At 48.7% G+C, this 20926-nt stretch overlaps 1 protein-coding gene across 1 annotated transcript in view; it reads right to left on the bottom strand.

The window, feature by feature from the left end:
- Positions 1-20926, bottom strand: part of MARCO (macrophage receptor with collagenous structure) — a 36389-nt gene that overhangs the window by 8867 nt on the left and 6596 nt on the right. The window contains exons 2-9 of the mRNA XM_056117686.1: positions 13673-13774; positions 12245-12487; positions 11444-11479; positions 8081-8125; positions 4719-4817; positions 4568-4603; positions 3903-4001; positions 3746-3808 (exon numbers count right to left, since the gene is read on the bottom strand). Coding sequence (XP_055973661.1) covers positions 3746-3808; positions 3903-4001; positions 4568-4603; positions 4719-4817; positions 8081-8125; positions 11444-11479; positions 12245-12487; positions 13673-13774 — 723 coding nt within the window. The remainder of the gene's footprint in view (positions 1-3745; positions 3809-3902; positions 4002-4567; positions 4604-4718; positions 4818-8080; positions 8126-11443; positions 11480-12244; positions 12488-13672; positions 13775-20926) is intronic.

Raw genomic sequence — 20926 nt, 5'->3', positions numbered from 1 at the left:
TTAAGCTCTTTACCCTATGTTATTCTATACAGTGACTTCTGGAAAAGTTCAACTTTAGAACCACAGTAAATTCTTGGATTCAGTGAACGTTAACAGGGAGGCTAGGTGGAAAGAGTTTACTTACCTCCAAGAACCTTTGCCTCCTTGCCTGTAGGGCAGGGATAATGAAATTCAGGTGCATGGTAAATAAATGGAATTTATGGGAGGAAAATCTCCAGCACAGTGCCTGGCCCAGAGGCATCATTGAAAACCTCTGAGCGTTTTTGTTCTTATTATTTTGGTTGTTGTTTTGAGGCCAGAGTTGGTCAGTGCTTGGGAGCTACTCCTGGCTCTGTGTTTAGGAATCATTCCTGACATTGCTCAGAGGGACCATTTGATGAGCATATCCCACATGGAGGACAAAGCGTCCCCTCTAGCCTTTTGGGCCATCTCCCAGTTCCAGACTTTTAACTTTGTATAATTAATGTGCAGTAATGGAATCTAGCTTTTACCTAGGTCAAGCCATTGTACTCTCTCAGTTTTGATCCAAAGTACTAGATATTCTTTTATTATCTTTTCTTCATTTTGGTTTCTGTGCCACACCCAACAGTCTTCATGGTTTAGTCCTGGCTCAGTGCTCACGGGCTACTCCTGGCAGTACTCAGAGGACCATATGTGGTGCCAAAGAGTCAAGGCAAGTCAGTCACACGTTAGGCAAATGCTCTCCCCACCCTAATATCTCTCTAATCCCAATTATATGTTCTCTTGAGAGATTAATGCCTTTATTTACAAAATAGGAAGCAACAGCAATTTGATAAACCGGCTTGATACAATCAAAACAGGACAAACACCACAGTGCTTCTAGTCTGGGGAATACCAACATCCTGCCATTAAGCTATGAATTATCTTCTATGATGAGGCTTGGCTCCCACTTAGCCTTCCTTTTGTCACTTCAGAAATCTTATCCATCCTGAAGTTTATTAAACTTCAGGATGAGTCATAGACCACATAAAATTAGTCAGATTATGGTCCTTTGGAAATTCTCTTCTTAAATGTCTCTGTGGAACACGAGCTACTTAATTGGGGCAAGTATTTAGATTTGTGTGGGCAACCTAAGTCATTTTCTACCAGTTTTAAAGATCACAGTCCCCCTGGGATGAAAATGTAATTTGGGTTCCTGGGATAGAGCACAGTGTGAGGCTGAGTCTGATCCCCAAGGCCACCCACCTGTGACTCAAGCATACGCCACCCCTCTGGCCCACTACAGCCAGGCAAGTGTGATCACCAGAAATGAAAAAAGGGAGAGTGCCCTAGCTGTGAGAGCCACTCTAGGGGAGCACAGATGTGAACACTAGTGAGTACCACAATCAAGTGTGTAATCAAGAGTGTGTGGGACCCCCATCATTGAAACAACAATAATGAAGAGAAGGAAGCGAGGTGGAGAAAATGCAATTTTCCTTATATTCCTGAGCGGGTGGAAAGAATTAATAAGCTTTAGTATTGGCCTGGGTGGTGTTCACCACTATTTCTTATTGACAGAGACCCATATAAGGATGCTGAAGCAAGAGACAAGGATTCAGGGATAGAGTGAGAATAAGCTCTGGGCACAGTGACCACTGTTCAAAGCATCCCAGCCCATAGGCAGGTGGTCACTGTGCTAGCCTAGGGGTTGGAGCTTAGATAAATGACCAGCAGTCACAAAAGGGTCTGAGGCTTCAAGATTCCTTCTAAGAGTAGAAAAATCTTCTGGGGGCTTCTGTTCTCATCCATCTAGGGTTGGGAGGGAGAAGATGTTGCACACATGAGGCTCGGATGGGGAAAGGGGTACTTTCAGGTTGCCCTGGAAGCAAGACCCCATGACAGAATGATGGATAAGCTTCCAAAATTGGGGTCAGCCGACCTAGATTTCATCTCTGGCTGCATAACCTATTGGCTACCTGACTTTTGTCAAGGAGCACTAACTACTCAGATATATAACCAATTCAATGACCGCTAGAAGGAAAAGGAAAAGGACCGTGGAAACAGTGAAGAAAAGGAGCAAAGATGGAACTAGATTAGTAGTGGGGAACATAACATAGTTCAGACAGAGAATGATGTCTGATTCACACCGAAACTAGCATGTTATAATGCAAAGCTACTAAAACGAAATTAGTGTGTGTGGAGGGATGGGGTTATATTGTTGTGACACCCCAAGATCCAGGACAAGGCAGATGAAAGTATAGGGAGCAGTCAGTCGTGGGTGGGGATACCTGACAGCCACACCCAGGTGGAGCCCCGCTCCAGGCAGCAATATCTGTAGAGGGGTCCACAAGCACCAAGTGGCAGATTCCCCACCCACCCTTCTTACACTGATCACAAATCCACGAGAAAACAAAGAAAGCAGACAACATTGGAGAGAAGCAGGCGGGGACTTCTTACGACCTGCAGGAAGGACCCCAAAAGCAAAAACAAAGTGTCCAAAGCAGACACATGGGGCCCCTCAGCCACCAGAGCTCCTGACCATCTCCCATAGTCCGACCCCACAAGCCAGTTTCCTACACCCCTCTTTCCTCCATGTTCTACAGACCCCTCCCATCCATGGAGCGGTCAAGCACCCTTCATCCTTAAGTCCGGGTTCAACTCATACACTGCCCCAGCTCTCATCTGCCCCTCGCATCCCCATCACTCTGGTGCCACCAAGACACCAAAGCATTTCTAGTTAAGTCACTCTTGTGGAAGTAATTGATTGCTCATCAGCCGGCTGTTTAATGGATGAAAACTTACAGGAGTGGGTCGTGGTGTGGGCCTGTAGAGTCAGACATCGAGGTGGTCTACACCAACGTTCTTCAACCTTTCTACACATCCATGCCCTGCCCCGTGTCTGGCCTTACCCAGTGATCCCCAAACACTGTCCTGCTGGTGCTATGTGACCTGGACTATCAACACCATGGCTTCTTGAACACCATCAGACTAACTGCTGGAAACTGAACTAAGCTGGTTTGATAGTTGTAAACTTTCCGACTATGGGTCACCTCTCAAGTCTGAGTCCCCTGGGAAAATGTGCAAAAGGGGTTTCTTCTCTTTCATTGTGTATTTAGAGGGGGGATGGAGTGGTACATACAGAAATGCTCAGAGCTTACTCTTGGCTCTGCACTCAGGGATCACTCCTGGCACAACTCAGGGGAACCATATGGAGAACTGGGGATTGAACCCAGGTCAGCCCATGCAAGGCAAGCACCTAATCTACTGTCCTCACTCTCAGGCCCCCAAGAGGTAATCTTCCTTTTTTGTTTTGTGTTTATTGTTTTGGGCCACAACCAGTGCTACTCAGCGGTTACTCCTGGTTCTGCACTCAAGACTTACTCCTGGTGGTGATGTTCAGGGGACCAATGGGATGCAGGGGCTTGAACCCGAGTTGGTAGAGTGCAAGGCAAATGCCCTTCCTGCTGTTCTATTGCTTCGGCATCCCAAGAGGTGATCTCTTGACACTATTTGTCCAATTTCAGAGCTCTGAGTCTTTGGGATCCAGCCCTCTGCATGCAGAGGGGGGGACCATGAGGATGAGGTCCCTGGTCCTCCTCCCCAGTAAGGGTTCAGCCACAGCAGACAGGCTCTTTCAGGAACTCTAACCAGGGGGAAAAGATCTGAAGGCCTTAGACTTCAAGGGCCTGGGGGAGAAAACGGCTTTTCCTCACAGGGGAGTCTTGGGCCAGAACCAGGAGTCTCTGCCCTCCCTACCCTCTCCTGCTTCCCAGCCTCCCTGTGGCCCCTCCCAAGCCCCCGTTACCTGGATCCCCTCTGCATCCTTTCAGGCCTGTTGCTCCTGGACTCCCGGGACTCCCTCGAGGTCCTGGACAGGAGATGTCACAGAGGCATAAGGACCGGGCTCCCCACCCCCATGGGACCTCACCCCCCACTCCTGTGGGATAGAGGAACCCACTTACCTATCAGCCCCTGAGGGCCAGTGCTGCCAGGGTTCCCCTTGGGGCCTGGAGATCCTGTTGCTCCTTGAGAACCTGGAGGACCCCTGGGTCCGGGTTCCCCTGAAATTCACAATGACAAGGCTGGGGTGGTGGCAGGGGAGATGGGGGCCTCCCCCCTCCCCCATGTACCGTGTTTTCTAACACCTTGTCTATTCCTGGGCAGAAGATTTAACCTCTCTCTCTCTCTCTCTCTCTCTCTCTCTCTCTCCTCTTTTCTCTCTCTTCTCTTTCTCTCTCCTCTCTCTCTCTTTCTTACACACACACACACACACACACACACACACTCTCACACTCACTCTCTTCCCATGAGTGGGAGAAGAAAGTGGCAGACTCCGCAATGGATGACTTTGTTCCCTGCAGCAGCGTGGGACTAGTGTATTACTGGGAACTGTGGTCTGTGCTTATCAACTCCACAGCCCACAGGCGACAGGTTGGGACAATATCCTCAAGAGGAAAACTCAACCAAGCAGGCAACTCTGTTCCTCTCAGAAGTGGCCAGGTGGTAAGAACCCCCAGATGTCCTGGCCTAATACTACATGAGATAAAAGACAGTGGGCATGCATTGGCCATGACCTTGCCCAAGGACAGTTGAACTGGCATCATGTCCAGATTCCCACAGTTTCTACCTTGATCTCCTTTGAGTCCTTTAGCTCCAGGGACACCTGAAATGAAGAAGAGGGTTTTATTTTTTCAGGGTTATTTTCCCCTTAGCTTAGCCTCCCAGAAATAAAACAAACCAATGAACAGGTTGGTGGAATTGATCATGTAGCCTCTTACCTGGTAAACCCTGACTTCCTAAGTCACCTTTACTCCCCTGGGGCCCGGGGCGTCCCATGGCCCCCAAGTCTCCTTTCTGGCCCATGTCCCCTTTGCTTCCTGTAAAAACAAAGAGTCAAGGTCAAACACAGCTTCTTGTCCCACTCACTCAGACTCCAAACTCAAGCTTCTTTAGCTTTGCGTGGTGCCAAGAAATGTAAGACACAATTGCTGGGATGTGACATAAACTCAGGAGAAATGGGTAAGGTGGCCCAGTCATGTAATGGGCAGCAGAGGGCCTGGAGATTACGTCTCAGGACACCGGCCTGTAGCCTGGTCCCCAGAGGAGGCACCACAACCCATGCTCAAGCTACACTTCTTTTTAGATTCTTTCCCTGAGGAATAAGATGTTCTTTTAGGGGGCTTACTCCTACCTCAGTGCTCAGGGATCACTCCTAGTAAAACTCTATGGGGTGCTGTGGATGGAGACTGGTTACGAATCAAGCGCCTTACCTGCTGTACGATCTCTCTGGCCCCTGTGGAATGAGTTTTTTAAAACCCCAATGTGAAATTCAAATATTCCAGGAAGCACATCTCCCAGAAGTGCTGAGAAGAGCATGAATAGAGAGAAAATCATGGCCAGCCAGATTTCTGCCAGCAGTTCGGCCACAGATGTTTCTGGTACCCTGGGTTTTAAATTTTCCACCTGTCATCAGCACTGCAGGCTTGCCTCCGTCTGTCCTCTCCTCATCCTCTGCTCTTCTTTCCTGCTATTGCTTGATGCAGATGAATCGAGGGACCTTCCTCCAGGACCAGGGCTGGAAGCACTTTCCCAAGAGGTGGATTACTAGTTTGGGCTGAGCCCTGCCACTGAATTCGAAGATGTGCGCCTCCCTTTCTCCTCCCTCCACCCCCACGCCCAGCAGTCCGTTCCAGGCTGATTGGTATGGAATTTAGTTAAAAGAGTCCCTCCCCGGGCTGGTAGAGACTCCAAAGGACTTTGCATGTGAGATGCCCAGGTTCATTCCCCAGGTGCATGATCCCCCAAGCACCACTGGGAATAGCCCTGAGCATTGAGAGGGGGGTGACCCCCGAGCATCTCTGGGTATGACCCCAAAGCAACAACAGCAAAAGGCTTCCTACCATGATTTTCATTATATCAGACATCGACAAGCCCCAGAAGGCACTGAACTATGAAAAGTATGGTGAACTAGGAAATGGATGAGTTGTTTCAGAGCGGGGGCAAAGTCTCTTGTGGGGCAAGTCTTCCTGGATCTAGGCTTTGAGGGACTTTAGCGGCCAGGTGGGGGATTAGCATCTCCGAGAAGGTTTGGATTCTTAAGAAATACAATTTCTTCTTTGGGGGGTGGGGGGTGTAGGTTAGGTGTTTGAGCCGTGCCAGGCAGTGCTCAGGGATCACTTCTGGTAGAGCTCAGGGGGGCCATGTAGAGTGCCGGAGATCAAACCCAGATCAGCTACAGGCAAGGCGAGTGCTTTAACCCCTCTGCTATTTCTCTGGTCCCTAGGAATGAGTATTCCTAGGTGGAGGACAAAGTGACTCCAGGAAACTTGGTTATAGCTGAGGTTCATGCATCAGCCTTGATGCAAACAGCAGAGGAAGTGGCTCTTGCTCCATCCATGTTCGTTTCAGGAGAAAGGTTAATGACATGCCTTTCCCTCATGGCTCTAGGGCAGCCAGGATGGGTATCTCCGGCCTCTGCTCAGCTGCAGGAGGCATCTTCGTCACCCTCTGGACCCGTATTACTGTATTACTATCTGTATTACTCTGCCCCCTGTGTCTTTCTCAAGAAGGCACTGCAGGGAAGTATGGTGAGTGGGTGCCGGCTCTGGTACCAACTGCGGAATCACAGCGGACCCTGAGTTCACAGCTTCCTGATCACCGGGACATCTGCAGCATGTCCCAGTCTCATTCCTCCTCAGCTGGGACACAGAGCAGGAGCTTTGGGTTCCACGGGGCTGCCCTGCTTGGTTGGCAAGTCCCGAACCCGCGGCAGGGAGGGGAGCGCTCATGGTTTCAGGCAGGGAAGTATGGGAAGGACAGGGGTGGGCTCCAGTCATGATTTCAGAAGAACTGAAACTGCCACGTTTCCAGGCCTGGGCCAGGGCGTGGGTTCCTCTGAGGCTGTCGGGGAAGGAGGGAAATGGTTTGGCTCTGATCCCAGGGCTGCAGTGGGCTGGGCCTGTCTGTTCCCCAGGCTCTGAGCTTCTGTCTCCCCAAGAGAACTGAGTTGCGGCCTTTGGCACTGCTCTGAGATCACATGCATCTCATTGCTGCAAGGATCCCATCTCAATGTCACCCGGGAGGGTTCTCGGACCCCGAGTCCTTGCCCTAGTGGCAGACTGAACCCCAGCTCCACCTCCAAGGTGCAGGGCAAGCAGTTTTCCCACGGCACTTTCTCTCTGATCCCCATTCCTCAATTTTGTTATCTGCAAAACGGGGCTGGTCATGGCCACATGGGCTCAGCAAGACAGAATTCTGCTTCTGTTGCCAGAGCAACATGGCAGCAAGAACGATGCCTCCCTTCCATGTGGGGAACATGGGGACCCAGGCTAGGGTGTGAGTGCAGACTGGAGGTGCCTGCGATCCCCAGAGGAAGGTCCTTGGGAGGCAGTGGAGGAGAACGGGCAGAGCAGAACGGTACATGTGTGCAGGGCAGTTGGAGAGGGGCGGACTCGAGAGAGGAGGGGTTGGGGGTGAGAAATGTGGCATGGGAGGGGGCTGGGGGAGGTTCTCAACGGCAGGACTTTCCCTGGGGCTGGGCTTGGGGGTATAGAGGCTCTGGACAGCACCGTCCCTGCGTGACCTCCCGTGGCCTTCTCTGAGGGTCTGGGTGCAGGCCAGTTTCAGGTGGGGCTGGGGGTGGAGGAATGGTGGCACCATGTGAATGACCCTACATGGACCAAGTACTGCCAGAACACTGCGATGGGAGCATCTCACAGGGGCCCCGGAATGGGACACTTCAGGCTCAGGCTTGGTTCCTACTGAAGAAGGATGAAACGACATGAGTTTCTGGCTTGTTCTGTCAGCAGGCCTGTGTGGGGAGCTCCAGCTCATTCTTGTTCTCTCTGGGAGAAGAGGAAGGAAGGAGACCCACAGCTGCTCTGAGGCTGAGTGAATGATTCCAGGGGTGTGTGTGTGTGCTGCTGGGCACAGAATGAGCTCCGTGGGCACCCTTCAATTCAATGCCTTCCTCATATTAGTTCCTCGAAAGTGATCTTCCCTTTGAATGAGTTTCCCTTTGGCACAGGCAGGGTTTCCTCACTCCGCGGGGTATGCAACCGTGCCTGGTCTCTATCTGCTGCCCCCCGGTTTTCTGGAGAAACTCTCTATGGATGCAGCATGCAAGCCCAGCCCAACTCACCAGTTGCTCCCTTGAGTCCTGGAGGGCCTTGGGGTCCAGGGGGGCCTGGAAAGGGAAGAGAATTAGAGTATAGCCCAGACAAGGACAGAGAAGATCACAGGGCCAGAATACAAGGTCGGTATTTGTGGGCTTCATTGTAACCTGTCACCCACAGGCCCCCTTCTCAGCCAGCAGTTGAGGAGCTGCCGGGAGAAAGAGGCCCCTCCGGATTGGGGAGCTGCGAGGGACAGGAGCCCCGACATCCAAGAACTCATTTACAAGGCCACTGAGGGCAGAGGCCCAGCCAAACTCTGCACAGGGACAAAATAGAATGCAAAATTTTCCAAGGAGAGAGAAACCTGGTGGTGGAAAGAAAGGAAAAGACAACACCAGGCCGGAGAGAGAGCACAGCAGGTAAGGCGGTGGCAGACCCCAGTTAAAGCCCCAGCGCCACATAGGTCCCTGAGTACCACCGATACAGCTCCCTGAGCCCAGAGCCAGGGGTAAGTACCTGGGAACCCCTGGGTGTGGCCCAGAAACAGAAGAAAGAAAGAGAGAAAGAAAGAAAAAGAGAGAGAGAGAAGGAAGGAAGGAAGGAAGGAAGGAAGGAAGGAAGGAAGGAAGGGCAGAAAGAAAAGAAAAAGGAGAAAGGAAAAAGTAAGGAAGTAAAGAGAAAGAAAGTGAAGGAAAGAGGGGGAGGGTCTGAGAGGGAGAGAGAGGGAGGGAGGGAGGGAGGGAGGGAGAGAGGGAGGGAAGGAAGGGAAGGAAGAAAGGAGAGAAGGAGAGGAAGGAAGAAGGAAGAAGGAGAGGAAGTAGAGGGAGGGAGGGAGAGTGGGAGGGAGGGAGGGAGGATGGAAGGAAGGAAGGAAGGAAGGAAGGAAGGAAGGAAGGAAGGAAGGAAGGAAGGAAGGAAGGATGCACACTGCCAAGAGGCTGGAGACCAGCAGGCCAGAGATGAGTGTATAGCGCTGCCTTTTCTGCAGAGCTAAGCCCTGTCCCCAGCTGGGTGACCCTGTGTAAATCTCTTCAGAGTTTTGAGTCCCTGCCTTTTAAAAGAAATGGGCTTCTACCCAGGTCACGCACATTGTCCCAAGGTCCACACACAAGGCCCCAGGGAAGACACAGCAGGCTCTGGGTGAACAGGGCCTGTGTTTGCTGTACTTGGGCAGTTCTCTGCCTCCCTGGGATCTCACAAGATTGCAATGTTGGGGCAGGACTTCTGGCCCCTCTCAGTCTACTGGACCCGCTCACCTAAAGCCCACATGGGGGTAGAGAAGAAAATGGACATCAAGGTCAGGTCACAAATGGCAGGGAATGGAGGGACGTTCCATGAGTGTCCTCTCCTGGGGTGTGTGTGGGCAGGAGGGAGAGGCTGCCTCTAACCTGTTCTTAGACAGTAACATAAAGTGGGCCACATTTCAAAAATGATGAGACTAAGAGACAGAGAGGGGTTAAGGCCTTACACATGGCTAATCCGGTTCCATCCCCAGCACCATATAGGGTCCCCTGAACACCACTGGGAGTGATCCCTGAGTACAGAGCCAGGAGTAAGCCCTGAGCACTGCTGGGTGTAGCCTCCAAAACCCCCAAGCCAAAATAACAAAGAAAAATGGAAGCTAGGGGCAAAGCTTGTTTATACTCAGCATGAACAAGACAACGAGTTCAAAATCTGAAGCTACAAGCCCCACCCAGCACCCACAGCCCGAGTGCTGTCAGCCTTGTGAGTTGAACTCTGACACCCATGGCCTTGGACACCCCCCCCCCCGCGCATACACACACACACTCTGCCACATAGGGTCCCTCTAAAAACGGATGCGACCCAAGAGTCTGTCCTGTATTGGTTTTTGCATGCAAATACTCAGCCTGCTGAGCTACCTCTGGTCTTGGGCACATTGATTTTTTTTTTTTTTAGTGAGACATCATGAGGTACAGTTGTAGACTTACAAATTTTTGTGCTTGGGTTTCAATTATACAATGATCAAGTACCCAAGTACCCATCCCTCCACTAGTGCCCATTTCCCACCACCACGGATCCCAGTATCCCTTCCACCCCCCATCCCCCCCATCCCCCCTGCTTCTGCGGCAGGGCAAACATGATTGTCACCCATTGCCTCTTTTGCAAAGCACAACATCCAATAAGAGAGAGAGAACAAAAGGGCACATTGTTTTTTTGGTTTTTTTTTTTTTTGCTTTTGGGTCACACCTGGCGATGCACAGGGGTTACTTCTGGCTCTGCACTCAGGAGTTACTCCTGGCAGTGCTCAAGGGATCATATGGGATGCTGGGAATTGAACCCTGGTCGGCCGCGTGCAAGGCGAACGCCCTACCCGCTGTGCTATCTCTCCAGCCCCAGGGCACATTGATTTTTAAGGTGGAATTACAACCATACTATTGATGGGATATAACAGGAGCATGTTTAGGTGTGTGTGTGTGTGGTGGGGGGCACATGTGTACATGTGTGAGCACACCAACACAGAAAGAAAAGGCAGAAAGAAGGTTACAGACTTTGGGCTGGAGTGATAGCACAGCAGGTAGGGCATTTGCCTTGCACGCGGCAGACCCGGGTTCGATTCCCAGCGTCTCATATGGTCCCCCGAAAACCACCAGGAGTAATTCCTGAGTGCATGTGAGTGCATGAGCCAGGAGTAACCCCTGTGCATCCCTGGGTGTGACCCAAAAAAGCAAAAAAAAAAAAATGTTACAGGCTTGTGCTCAGAGAACACTTCCTATCATCAGATAGAATTTGTTCACCCCTGAATGTGATTCTTCTAGTCACTAAGTAGCTACTTGAATAGCAACTCAAGTATCACCATTGTTTTCCACATTGGGGGCGGGGGTCTCTGCGTTGCAGAAAAGTTTAGTAACTGGCCAGAAGCCACCCTGTAGACCTGTCTCAGACCTCAGGTTAGAACTGCCCCCTCGATCCCCCACCCCCATCCCGGGGGCCCCTTCCCACATCATTCTAGTTTTCTTTGACAGATGAGCCATGGGGCCCCTGAAATTACAGCCGGATGGGGTGCTAGTGGGAAGTGTCTGAAAATAGGTCCCTGGAAAAAACTTACAGGAGACCAAGGAGGGCATCGGAGCTTGTGGCCGAGAGCCCAGGGAGGGGAGAACTGAGCCCTGGGCTGGGCTGCCCAAGAAGGTGTGGAGGGAGGAGTGGGGAGGCCATTTCCTGGTTTTAGGCATGAGCAAGATTCAGATACTGGGAGCTGAATCATAGTCAGGGGACAGGGGGCACCAGTGAGATTATGGGGAGTCTGTGGAGACCAGTGAGAGGTCAGAAAGGATCCGGTGGCAAAGCCTAGAGAGGCACAGGCAAGTGGGGGCTTGGGGCGGCTTGTGGGGAGAGAGCAGGATTGGCCATAATAGGCATGAACTCACCTGGTGCTCCTCGTTCACCTTTGATCCGGAACATCTCTGCAAGGGAAAGAGAGTGGGCTGCAGGCGGAGGCTGGAGTACATACCCAGGCTTCCCAGCATGCTGTGGGAAGGCTGAGAAGCTTCCAGCAAATGGAGGTGGGAAAGGGATGGGAAGGATAACGGGGGCCAAATACTTGGCTGTTTTGCAGGAATGAGTCCTCGGAAAGAGCCAGAATTTTATTTAGTCCTCTCTCTTGGTCTACATATAAGAGATGTAGTTCCCCAGGGGTCACTGTGAAGCTCTGTGTGTTTCCACCTCACCTCAGAATGAGGTTCAAGTCCTCATGCTTCCCCAGAGGTCCTATCCTTCGCCCTTCATCACTGACACCCACTGCCTTGGTGCTCACCCTGTTCCCCACCCAGCCACTCAACAATACCTGATGGCACCTTACAGTGGTCCTAGGCATTGCCCCATCTTTCCTCTCTCAGAAACATTCTGGATTCATCTAGGGGCTTTGTGCTTCAAACCTGGCCTCACCCTGGGTGTTCCCATGCCTGCCTCTTGGAGGTGGGTGGGGTTTTTGTCCAAGGTGTCTGACCCCATCAGTTCCCAGAACCCTGTCTGCAGTGACCCCTGACACTGATTGTCTCACGCCCAGCCCATAAGGATGCCCACCACATATTTTGGTCTCTAGACCCCTAAACCAGGCCAGGGAAAGGATTCAAGCCCACAAGACCCCTTTGGTCACAAGCAAAAAGCCTCCCTTCCAGCCCTATCCTCCCCAGGGCAGTCCCACGCAGGAGGGGAGCAAAGGTCCAAACCTGGGTTCTGTGTGAAATTGTCCACCTGCTGCAGCATCTGCTCCTGCCGACTTTGCACCTGGAGGAGCTGGACCTGCAACACTTGAAGCCCAGAGGCCAGACGGCCCCATTTGTGGGGCCCAGTCAATTGCAGCAAGGACCCGTACGAGTTCTCCTTGGACGGGATCAAGAGCGCCTCGGCATCCAGTGTTCCATTGGGAAAGTCAGTCTCCAGGTCTGAGAGCCGCTCCTGCAGATTCATAACTGGGTACACCCCCCACCGCCCCCAGCCCCCTTGTTAGAATATAATCAGGAGCTTCGTTAGAAATAGAATCCTGAAACTGAGGTCCTCTGTGTGTGTGTGTGTGTGTGTGTGTGTGTGTGTGTGTGGTCCTGAACATGAGTTCAGATTTCCTGGGCTGTGAGGGCTGAGAGGGCGTTCACCCACCAGGCATGATTTTCCTGCTTGGCTCAAACACACACTCCGGCACCCAGGACCAGATTTCATTCTGCGGCTGTTCAGAAGCTTCATGCATGGTCTGGGCTAGACCACAGAACCATAAATATTATGGTCTGGGTCTCAACTACATGCTTTGTCATCTTCACAGGCGGGTGATATGTGTGTATGTGACAACTGGGTAACAGGAGAGTGATTCTTTTTTTTTTAATTTTTTTGTTTTTTGGGTCACACCTGGCAATGTACAGGGGATAATCTGCACTCAGGAGTTATTCCTGGCGGTGCTCTGGAACCATATGGGATGCTGGGAATCAAACCCCGGTCGGACGGTTGAAAGGTAAACTCTCTATCCCCTGTGCTATCACTCAAGCCCCAGGAAAGTGATTCTTAAGTGACTTCAATGTCTATGGATGGCATCACTCTGTGACCTTCAGTTCACACTGGAAGCACTTGGAGGGGAAAATCATGTAAGCACCTTGGTCAGCAAGGCCCTATTCTCCTCCTAGGATATGAGTCTGGGATATTAGACCCCATGTGGGTTTTAGACACATACAGGTTCACTGGTGAATGTGCATGTGCTATGTCTGTCTGTCTGTCTGTCTGTCTCTCTCTCTCCTTCTCTCTTTGTCTCTCTATTTCTCTGCTTCCCCCCCCCCCAACTTCTGTTTCATTTCCCCTACTTCTTTGTGTTGTTGTTTCCAGCCACAATTGTGTTCAGGGCTTTCTCCTGGCTCAGGGACCATAGTAGACGCTCCCTCTCCTGGCAGGGAGACCACAGGGATGCCAGGATCAAACCCGGGTCAACTGCTTGCAAAGCGAGCGCTCTTCCTGCCATCTTCTGTACTAGGGTCCTAGTCCTGTTTCCCCACTCTGACTCCAGCAGGCAGGCTGGTGGCCGGGACTCTCGCACCATCTGAGCCCTGTGCCACTAGGGCCTTGTTCATAGACTCACTCACTCTGGGAAGAAGCAGACAGAAGCAAGATGTCCTTACCTTTCTTCACCAGCATCCCAGCGGCCACCGTGAGCAGAATCAAGTAGGCGATGACAAGGGCCATGAAGCAGTTCAACCCATTTCTCTTCTTGGGCTTTGGATCTAAAACACAACCCGGTGAGAAAAGCTGCTACCCTACAGAGCAGTATAGTCCCAATCTGCATCCCAGTTCTTCTGTGAGCAAGAGGCTCTTGTCAGCAGGAAAGGCGCCAGAGGGAAGCCTCATTGCCCCCAAGTCTTGCCCCTGGTCCTTTTCCTTGCCACAGACTAGAAGTGTCCTTATTGGTCACCTGCATATGTTCCTGGATGAACCGGCCTCCTTCTGCATTCCCTGGATTGGGAAAGCAGATTCCTGAAACCAGATACAATGACAACTTTGTTCACTGCCCAAGAACCCCGTCAAGTTCTGGCCAGTGGGGATCTCATTAGGTTTTCAGTGAATCAATGAATAAATTAATATCCTTAAATTTCAAAGAAAAGTGAAGTGACAACTGCTTCCATTTAATAGCAATGAACAAGTTTAGGTTTTGGTTTTAGTTTGGGGGCCACACCCAGCTATGCTCAGGGCTTATTCTCAGCTCTGGCTCAAGGACCACTCCTAAGGAGCTTGGAGGACCATATGGGTATCAGGGATCAAACCCAGGTCAGCCACATTCATGGCAAATTTCCTATCCTCTGTACCATTGCTCCAGTTCCTGAACAAGTTTTTTTTTCTTTTTGGGTCATGCCCAGCGATGCACAGGGGTTACTCCTGGCTCTGCACTCAGAAATTACTCTTGGCAATGCTCGGGGGACCATATGGGATGCTGAGAATCAAACCCAGGTCAGCCGCTTGCAAGGCAAATTCCCTACCCACTGTGCTATTGCTCCAGCCCCCCAGAAAAAGTTTTGAAGGAGATGAAAAGTCTATTAGGTTACCAGATGAAGACATGGAATTGGTATTCAGTTCTCTGTTCTCTTTAGGTTTTTTTTCACACTAAAGTACTTTTTTTATTCCTTGGTCACATTTTTTTAAATTTATTTTTTTATTAATTTTTTTAATAGTGAGACATCATGAGGTACAGTTGCAGACTTACACATTTTTGTGCTTGGGCTTCAATTATACAATGATCAAATACCCATCCCTCTTAGGGTTTTTAAATGGGGGGTGGTGATTGGGCTACCCTCAGCAGTGATCAGGGCTTACTCCTGGCTCTGTGCTCAGGTATCACTCCTGGCAGTACTCAGGAAAATGTACAGTGCTGGGAATCAAAGCAAGGTTGGCCACATGCAAGATAAGCACTTTTCCCCTGTTCTATCTCTCCAGCTGTTTTGGTTTATATAATTATGAAAACAAAACAAATTTAATATAATTTGCTAAGCAATAGAGCAAGCCACACAAGGATTAATAATGTTTCCTCAAACCCCTAAGGTCCTTACCCTCAAGCCTCTTCCCATCCCCTTTATCCTCAGAAATTCACAAATGCATATACCCTGAGATAGATCTGCCTTTATCTTTTAATTTCACATGGCTAATGTAATAACAACAGATTTCATATAAAACAGCACCTTGCCTTTGCAATGGACTATTTTCCAGGGAACATTTCTCTAGTTTTCTTCTTAGTGAGAGACTGAATTATTCTAGTAGCTAACAAACCCTTAAAGACAAAAGTCATAATCCGTGTATCTTTCTCCCTTTTTCTGGGGGGGGGGGGTCACACCCGGTGATACACAGGGGTTACTCCTGCTGGCTCTGCACTCAGGAATTACTCCTGGCGGTGCCTGGGGAACCATATGGGATACTGGGAATAGAACCCAGGTCAGCCACATCCAAGGCAAACACCCTACCCGCTGTGCTATCGCTCCAGCCCCCTTGTCTAGTTCTTTCTAACTAGGATTATTAAGAAGAGCCTACAATAAATATTTTCCCGGGGCTCTGACCCAGTCTGTCTTTGATGATTTCTGTCTCCCTGTTTGGTGGCATCCTGTGGCAGGAAGGTCTCCCTACACCCCACAGGTAACCCCGCTTGCATTGCCTGGGCACCCACCCTGCACTAAGCATTGACCAGCATCATCTCAACTCCTTGTAGGGTTGCTGGAGTTTGATTGTGATCATGGCCTCCAAAGAGGATGTCTTGTGGGAAATGCCATTGAAATGAGCGCTAGGACTCATAGTCATAGAAAAGAAATCCCACAGGGGCAGCCAGGGAAAGGAGATAGGGCTTGTGAGCACTGGGCTTGGCTTTGCCTTAGGTGAAGGGGAGTCTTGTACTAGATGCGTCTGAACTGTGAGTTCTTTTCCATCACTGAGACTCCTGTGTTGTCCCATTAACCGTCCTTCCAGCCTTGTGCAAAACAATTTTCTTTCTGAAGCATGACCTAATGCAGGGTGGTCTAGGTATGGCTCTGGACGTTTTAAGGGGGTAGGGGGAACATATATTTTTGGTTATTTGGGATAATTTTTTAGTTAATAGCAAATGGCTATCCTCTGCTCAGTCTAGCAGAGAGAGCTCCCACCCTCAGTTATCCCATGGAACCCGATTCACACAAACTAGACAAGTCCGTGCCCTCAGGACAAACTACTCCCCACCTGGATAGCAGGTCCTGCTACCAGCTGATCTCTGAGAGCCAGGACTCCAGGCTAGAGCTCCATGAGACCCCAACAGTCAAGCCAGACCACTGTGGTTGGGCTCTTCCATCTTCAGCCAGCTTATATCTTTTCTGAATACCCAGCCCTCTCTCCTCCTGAAGGCATAACCACAACCTACTCATCCTTTGAGAATGCAGTCTTGCCTTTCCTGTTCTGTGAGACATTCTCTAGCTCCCTTGGACTGGATAAGGTTTACTTCTTCTTCCCCATGCTACTCTGCCATGGCACTGATCTCCCTGAAATACATCTATTTATGCCTTCATCTTCCCCCAGTAACCTTGAGCTGTATCGCAGCAGCAACATGATGTCAGGTATGCAAACTTGTGCTGATGACCGTAGGAAGGTGACAGGTAGTTGAATGGATGAGAATAACTGCAGATGTTGAGGTGCTGAGATTTGAATGTTTAGTTCAGTACTGCTGGTTTAGAAGTGTTTGAAAAATACTTCAGGCGTCCGTATGATTTATCATCATGATGAGGATGGAAAATAGACAGGGAAGAATCCAATTTAACACAAGATGATTCAACCACATAGACAACATAAAACCTGAGAAAATACAATTGAATGGATCAGAAAGATAAACGATGCTTCAGGCACATAAGAATTAAGAGGTCAGAGGTGGAAATTGGGATCATCAACCATAGGAACTAGCTAATATTTACAGAATTTTTTATGCAACAACAGAATAATACATATCCTTCCATACCACACAAACACACACACACACACACACACACACATACGCATGCACAAGATGAATAATGACCAAGAGAGACAATATCCAGAGTCACAAAACAAATCTCACCAAGATGTAAAATGTGAAGTAAATTTTCAAAGTTTTTTCTCATGATAGTGGAATCAAAATAGAAATCAATAGCAGATAAATAGTAGGAAAATCTACAAACTCTTAGACATTAAAAAATAAAGCAAAAATCCTTGGGCCGAGCTAGTACAGGGTTAATTATCCCTGCCCATGACCAACCCTGGTTCGATCCCGAAGCTCTCCGAGGAATAAACCCTGAGCACGGAGCCAAGGGTAGTAAGCCCGAAACACTATCTGGTGTGGCCCCAAGTCCCCCCCATTTAGCAAATAAGCACATTTTCTATTACTACATAAATCATGGGCTGGAGCGATAGCACAGCCGTAGAGCGTTTGCCTTGCATGCGGCCCACTGGAAGACACAGGTTCAATTCCTCCACCCCTCTCAGAGAGCCCGTCAAGCTACCGAGGGTATCTCACCCGCGCGGCAAAGCCTGGCAAGCTCCCCGTGATGTATTTGATATGCCAAACACAGTAACATCAAGTCTCACAATGGAGACGTTATTGGGCCCGCTTGAGCAGATGGATGAACAACGGAAGGACAGTGTTACAGTGCTACATAAATCACGAGGAGAATTTCATAGAAAATTTAAAATATAAATTTTCTATAATGTTTTAATAGAAAATTGAAACATAAATTTTCTTTAACATTTTACAATATATTCAATTACAATTTATTCAAAAAGGCATAAAAGATACTGTGTCTCTGGGCCAGGGCTGTTGGTGCGCTAAGATCCACGTTACAAAATTTTCAGCAGATTATATCTTGGTGAGGACCATTCTGAGACGGTGGGGGCAGGCTTGCGGTATGGCGGCAATTTTGGATTGTGGAAGCAAGTGGCTGCCGGGACTCTGCTTGGGCGGGCACAGGCCAACCCGCCCCCTCCAATTTACTCCAGACTGTTCAGCCATATGTGGGTCTGAGCTTAACTGTGACTTTTGATCTCTTTTGAGATTTATTTAGGGGTCTCTGAGGCAAGGCCAAGAGTAGAGCTCTCAGGGTGGCATTGGAGCTGGTTCATGGGGGTGACTTTCGGTTCTTCCATGTGTATTGGGAAGTGGGGGTAGAAGCCCATCCCAACTCTGAGTGAGCTTGTATAGCTGAGCTGGAGGTGGTTTCTGGGTGTGACTCCCACATATCTAACTTTTGGCCTTTTGATTTCTTGGTAAACTTGTTCCCAAGTTGTTGGGGTCTGGCCAAAGGCACAGCGGCAATTTTGGGGTATCAGGAAGCCTGAAGGCAACATCAGGCTACTGATGCACTCACCCCGCAGGTACAGGTTGACCTGTTGGCAGCACTATACCCCTGCCATTACAATTTTTAAAAGGTTTTGTCCTGTAACTCTTTTAAGAAGAATTAGCACCAAGTTCACATAATCTCTTCTACATAAGAAGAAGAGAACACCCTCATGTTTCATTTTACATGATTGGGTTACTCTGATATGTAGATCAGAAGAAACAGCAAAAAAGAGCAAAGTGAAGATCGATATTTATCATTAAATATGTCACAAAACTCATAAACAGAAAATAAAATAATCAGCAAATCATACTGAGCAATGTATGAAAAGAACATATATACCATGAATTTCAGTTATATCACAGCCGCACAACACATCATAAGATACTTCCTACCCATTTTCTATAATTACCACACCATATTTGATGGGGTTCAGACAGTAGACAACAAAATCATAGAAATATATATATGTATATATATATATATATATATATATATATATATATATATGAAAGAGCCTCCAATCATTGGGAAAGACGAGTAAGGAGGAGAGGCTGCTAAAAGCTCAGGCTGGGAGGAATAGAGACATTACTGGCACCCGCTTGAGTAAATCAACGAACAACGGGATGACAGTGATACAGTGAAGGTTGGTTTAGCATCTGAAAATCAGTCAATATAATCCACCATATCAAGATTAGAGCAAAATAATATAATTGTTGCAGAAAAAGCACATGCCAAAATCCAATGCATGGTAGAATGTTCATGACTGCAACTCATAATTCTTATAATTAGTTATGATAATAAAAATTAATTTATAACAAAATCTAGCAAACTCGTAAAAGCAAGCTTCAAGCAGTGAGCACTTACAACACATCTAAACTAACACAATAGTGATACTGAATGTGTTTCTCCTAAAAGTGGAACAAAGCAATGCTTCTCATCCTCTTACTCAATCATATTTCCATAGTCCACTGGCAGACAAGGTAAAGGTAAAGGTAAAGGCCCTCCCGTTGATCGTCGATTTGCTCGAGCGGGCCCAGTAACGTCTCCATTGGAGACTTTGTTGTTACTGTGTCTGGCATATCGAATACTCTCGGTAGCTTGCCGGGCAGACAAGTGAAATAGAAATAAAACTGAACAGAATTTAGATTGTACCAATGAAAATAAAATACTTAGATATGCATTTAACAGAAAGCATACAGAAATGTATACTGGAAATTTTAAATTCTGATGCCAAAAGTTCAATATCTAAACAAAAACAGAAACATAACACATGGATAGATTTCAAGACTGGATATATTAAAGGTATCAATTATCCTTGAATCAGTCTATAAGGATAATATGCTTTATTCAAAATCTCAGTAAGAAAAGTTCTGTAGACAAACCTATACTAATTTTTATATGGAAAGGGACAAGGCCTAGAATAACGAAAATAATCTTGAAAAAGAAAAATGGGATGTGAGAATGCTATCACTGAAGGTTTGCAGTCAGTAAACCAATTTTCCAGTCAAGGCAATTTATATTGATAAATATAAATTTATATTATATTTAGTTCGATTCTTCCGCCCCTCTCGGAGAGCCCAGCAAGCTACCCAGAGTATCTCACCCGCATGGCAGAGCCTGGCAAGCTCCCCGTGACGTATTTGATATGCCAAACACAGTCTCATGATGGAGACATTACTGGGCCCTCTCGAGCAAATCGATGAACAATGGGAGGACCGTGACCGGTGACCGTGACCGGTTAGATATAAATTTATATTGGCTAAACATAAAGCTCAGTGGAACATGGGGCTGGAACGATAGCACAGTGGGTAGGGCATTTGCCTTGCACACGGCCAACCTGGGTTCGATTCCCAGCATCCTATATGGTCCCCTGAGCACCGCCAGGAGTAATTCCTGAGGACAGAGGCAGGAGTAACTCCTATGCATCGCCAGGTGCAACCTCCCCCCCCCAAAAAAAGCAGCTCAGTAGAACAGAATAAAAACACAGAAATAAACCCACATAAATATATATGCAACTGATATTTGACAAAAGTACAAACATAATTTGGAAAGGACCTTCTGGAAGTGCTCAAGGGCCAAGAAATCAAAATGGTTTTGGGGAACCATGCGTTGCTTGGGATTAACCTGCAAAGTGTGAGCTCCAGGCCACTGTGCTATCAGCCCAGGCTGCAAATGTCCTCTCACAGAGGAGGGATCACCTTTCCAACAACTGGTGCAAATGGTGCTGGAGTAAGAGAACAATGACACAAAACTAATACGCAGATCTTGACCTAAATTTCAGACTTTATTTAAAACACAACTCAGGACTCGAGAAATAGGACAGAGGCTAAGGCACTCGCCTCGCATGGACACAGAGGCAGGAGTAGCCCTGGACACTATCGGGTATGCTCTTTCAAACTAACTGAGCAAACATGATTGCCACTCAATGCCTCTCTTGCAAAACACAGTACCCAAAAGAAGAGAGAGAGAACAAGGGGGAATACCCTGCCACAGAGGCAGGATGGGCCGGGGGTGATGGGGGGTGGGGGGGACGCTGGGACCCGTGGTGATGGATGACGGGCACTG

This window comes from Sorex fumeus, unplaced genomic scaffold (assembly GCF_029834395.1).
Source record: "Sorex fumeus unplaced genomic scaffold, SorFum_2.1 ptg000035l, whole genome shotgun sequence".
Lineage (NCBI taxonomy): Eukaryota > Metazoa > Chordata > Mammalia > Eulipotyphla > Soricidae > Sorex > Sorex fumeus.
Note: the sequence above shows the minus strand (reverse complement) of the source record. Positions and strands in the feature narration are given on the sequence as shown.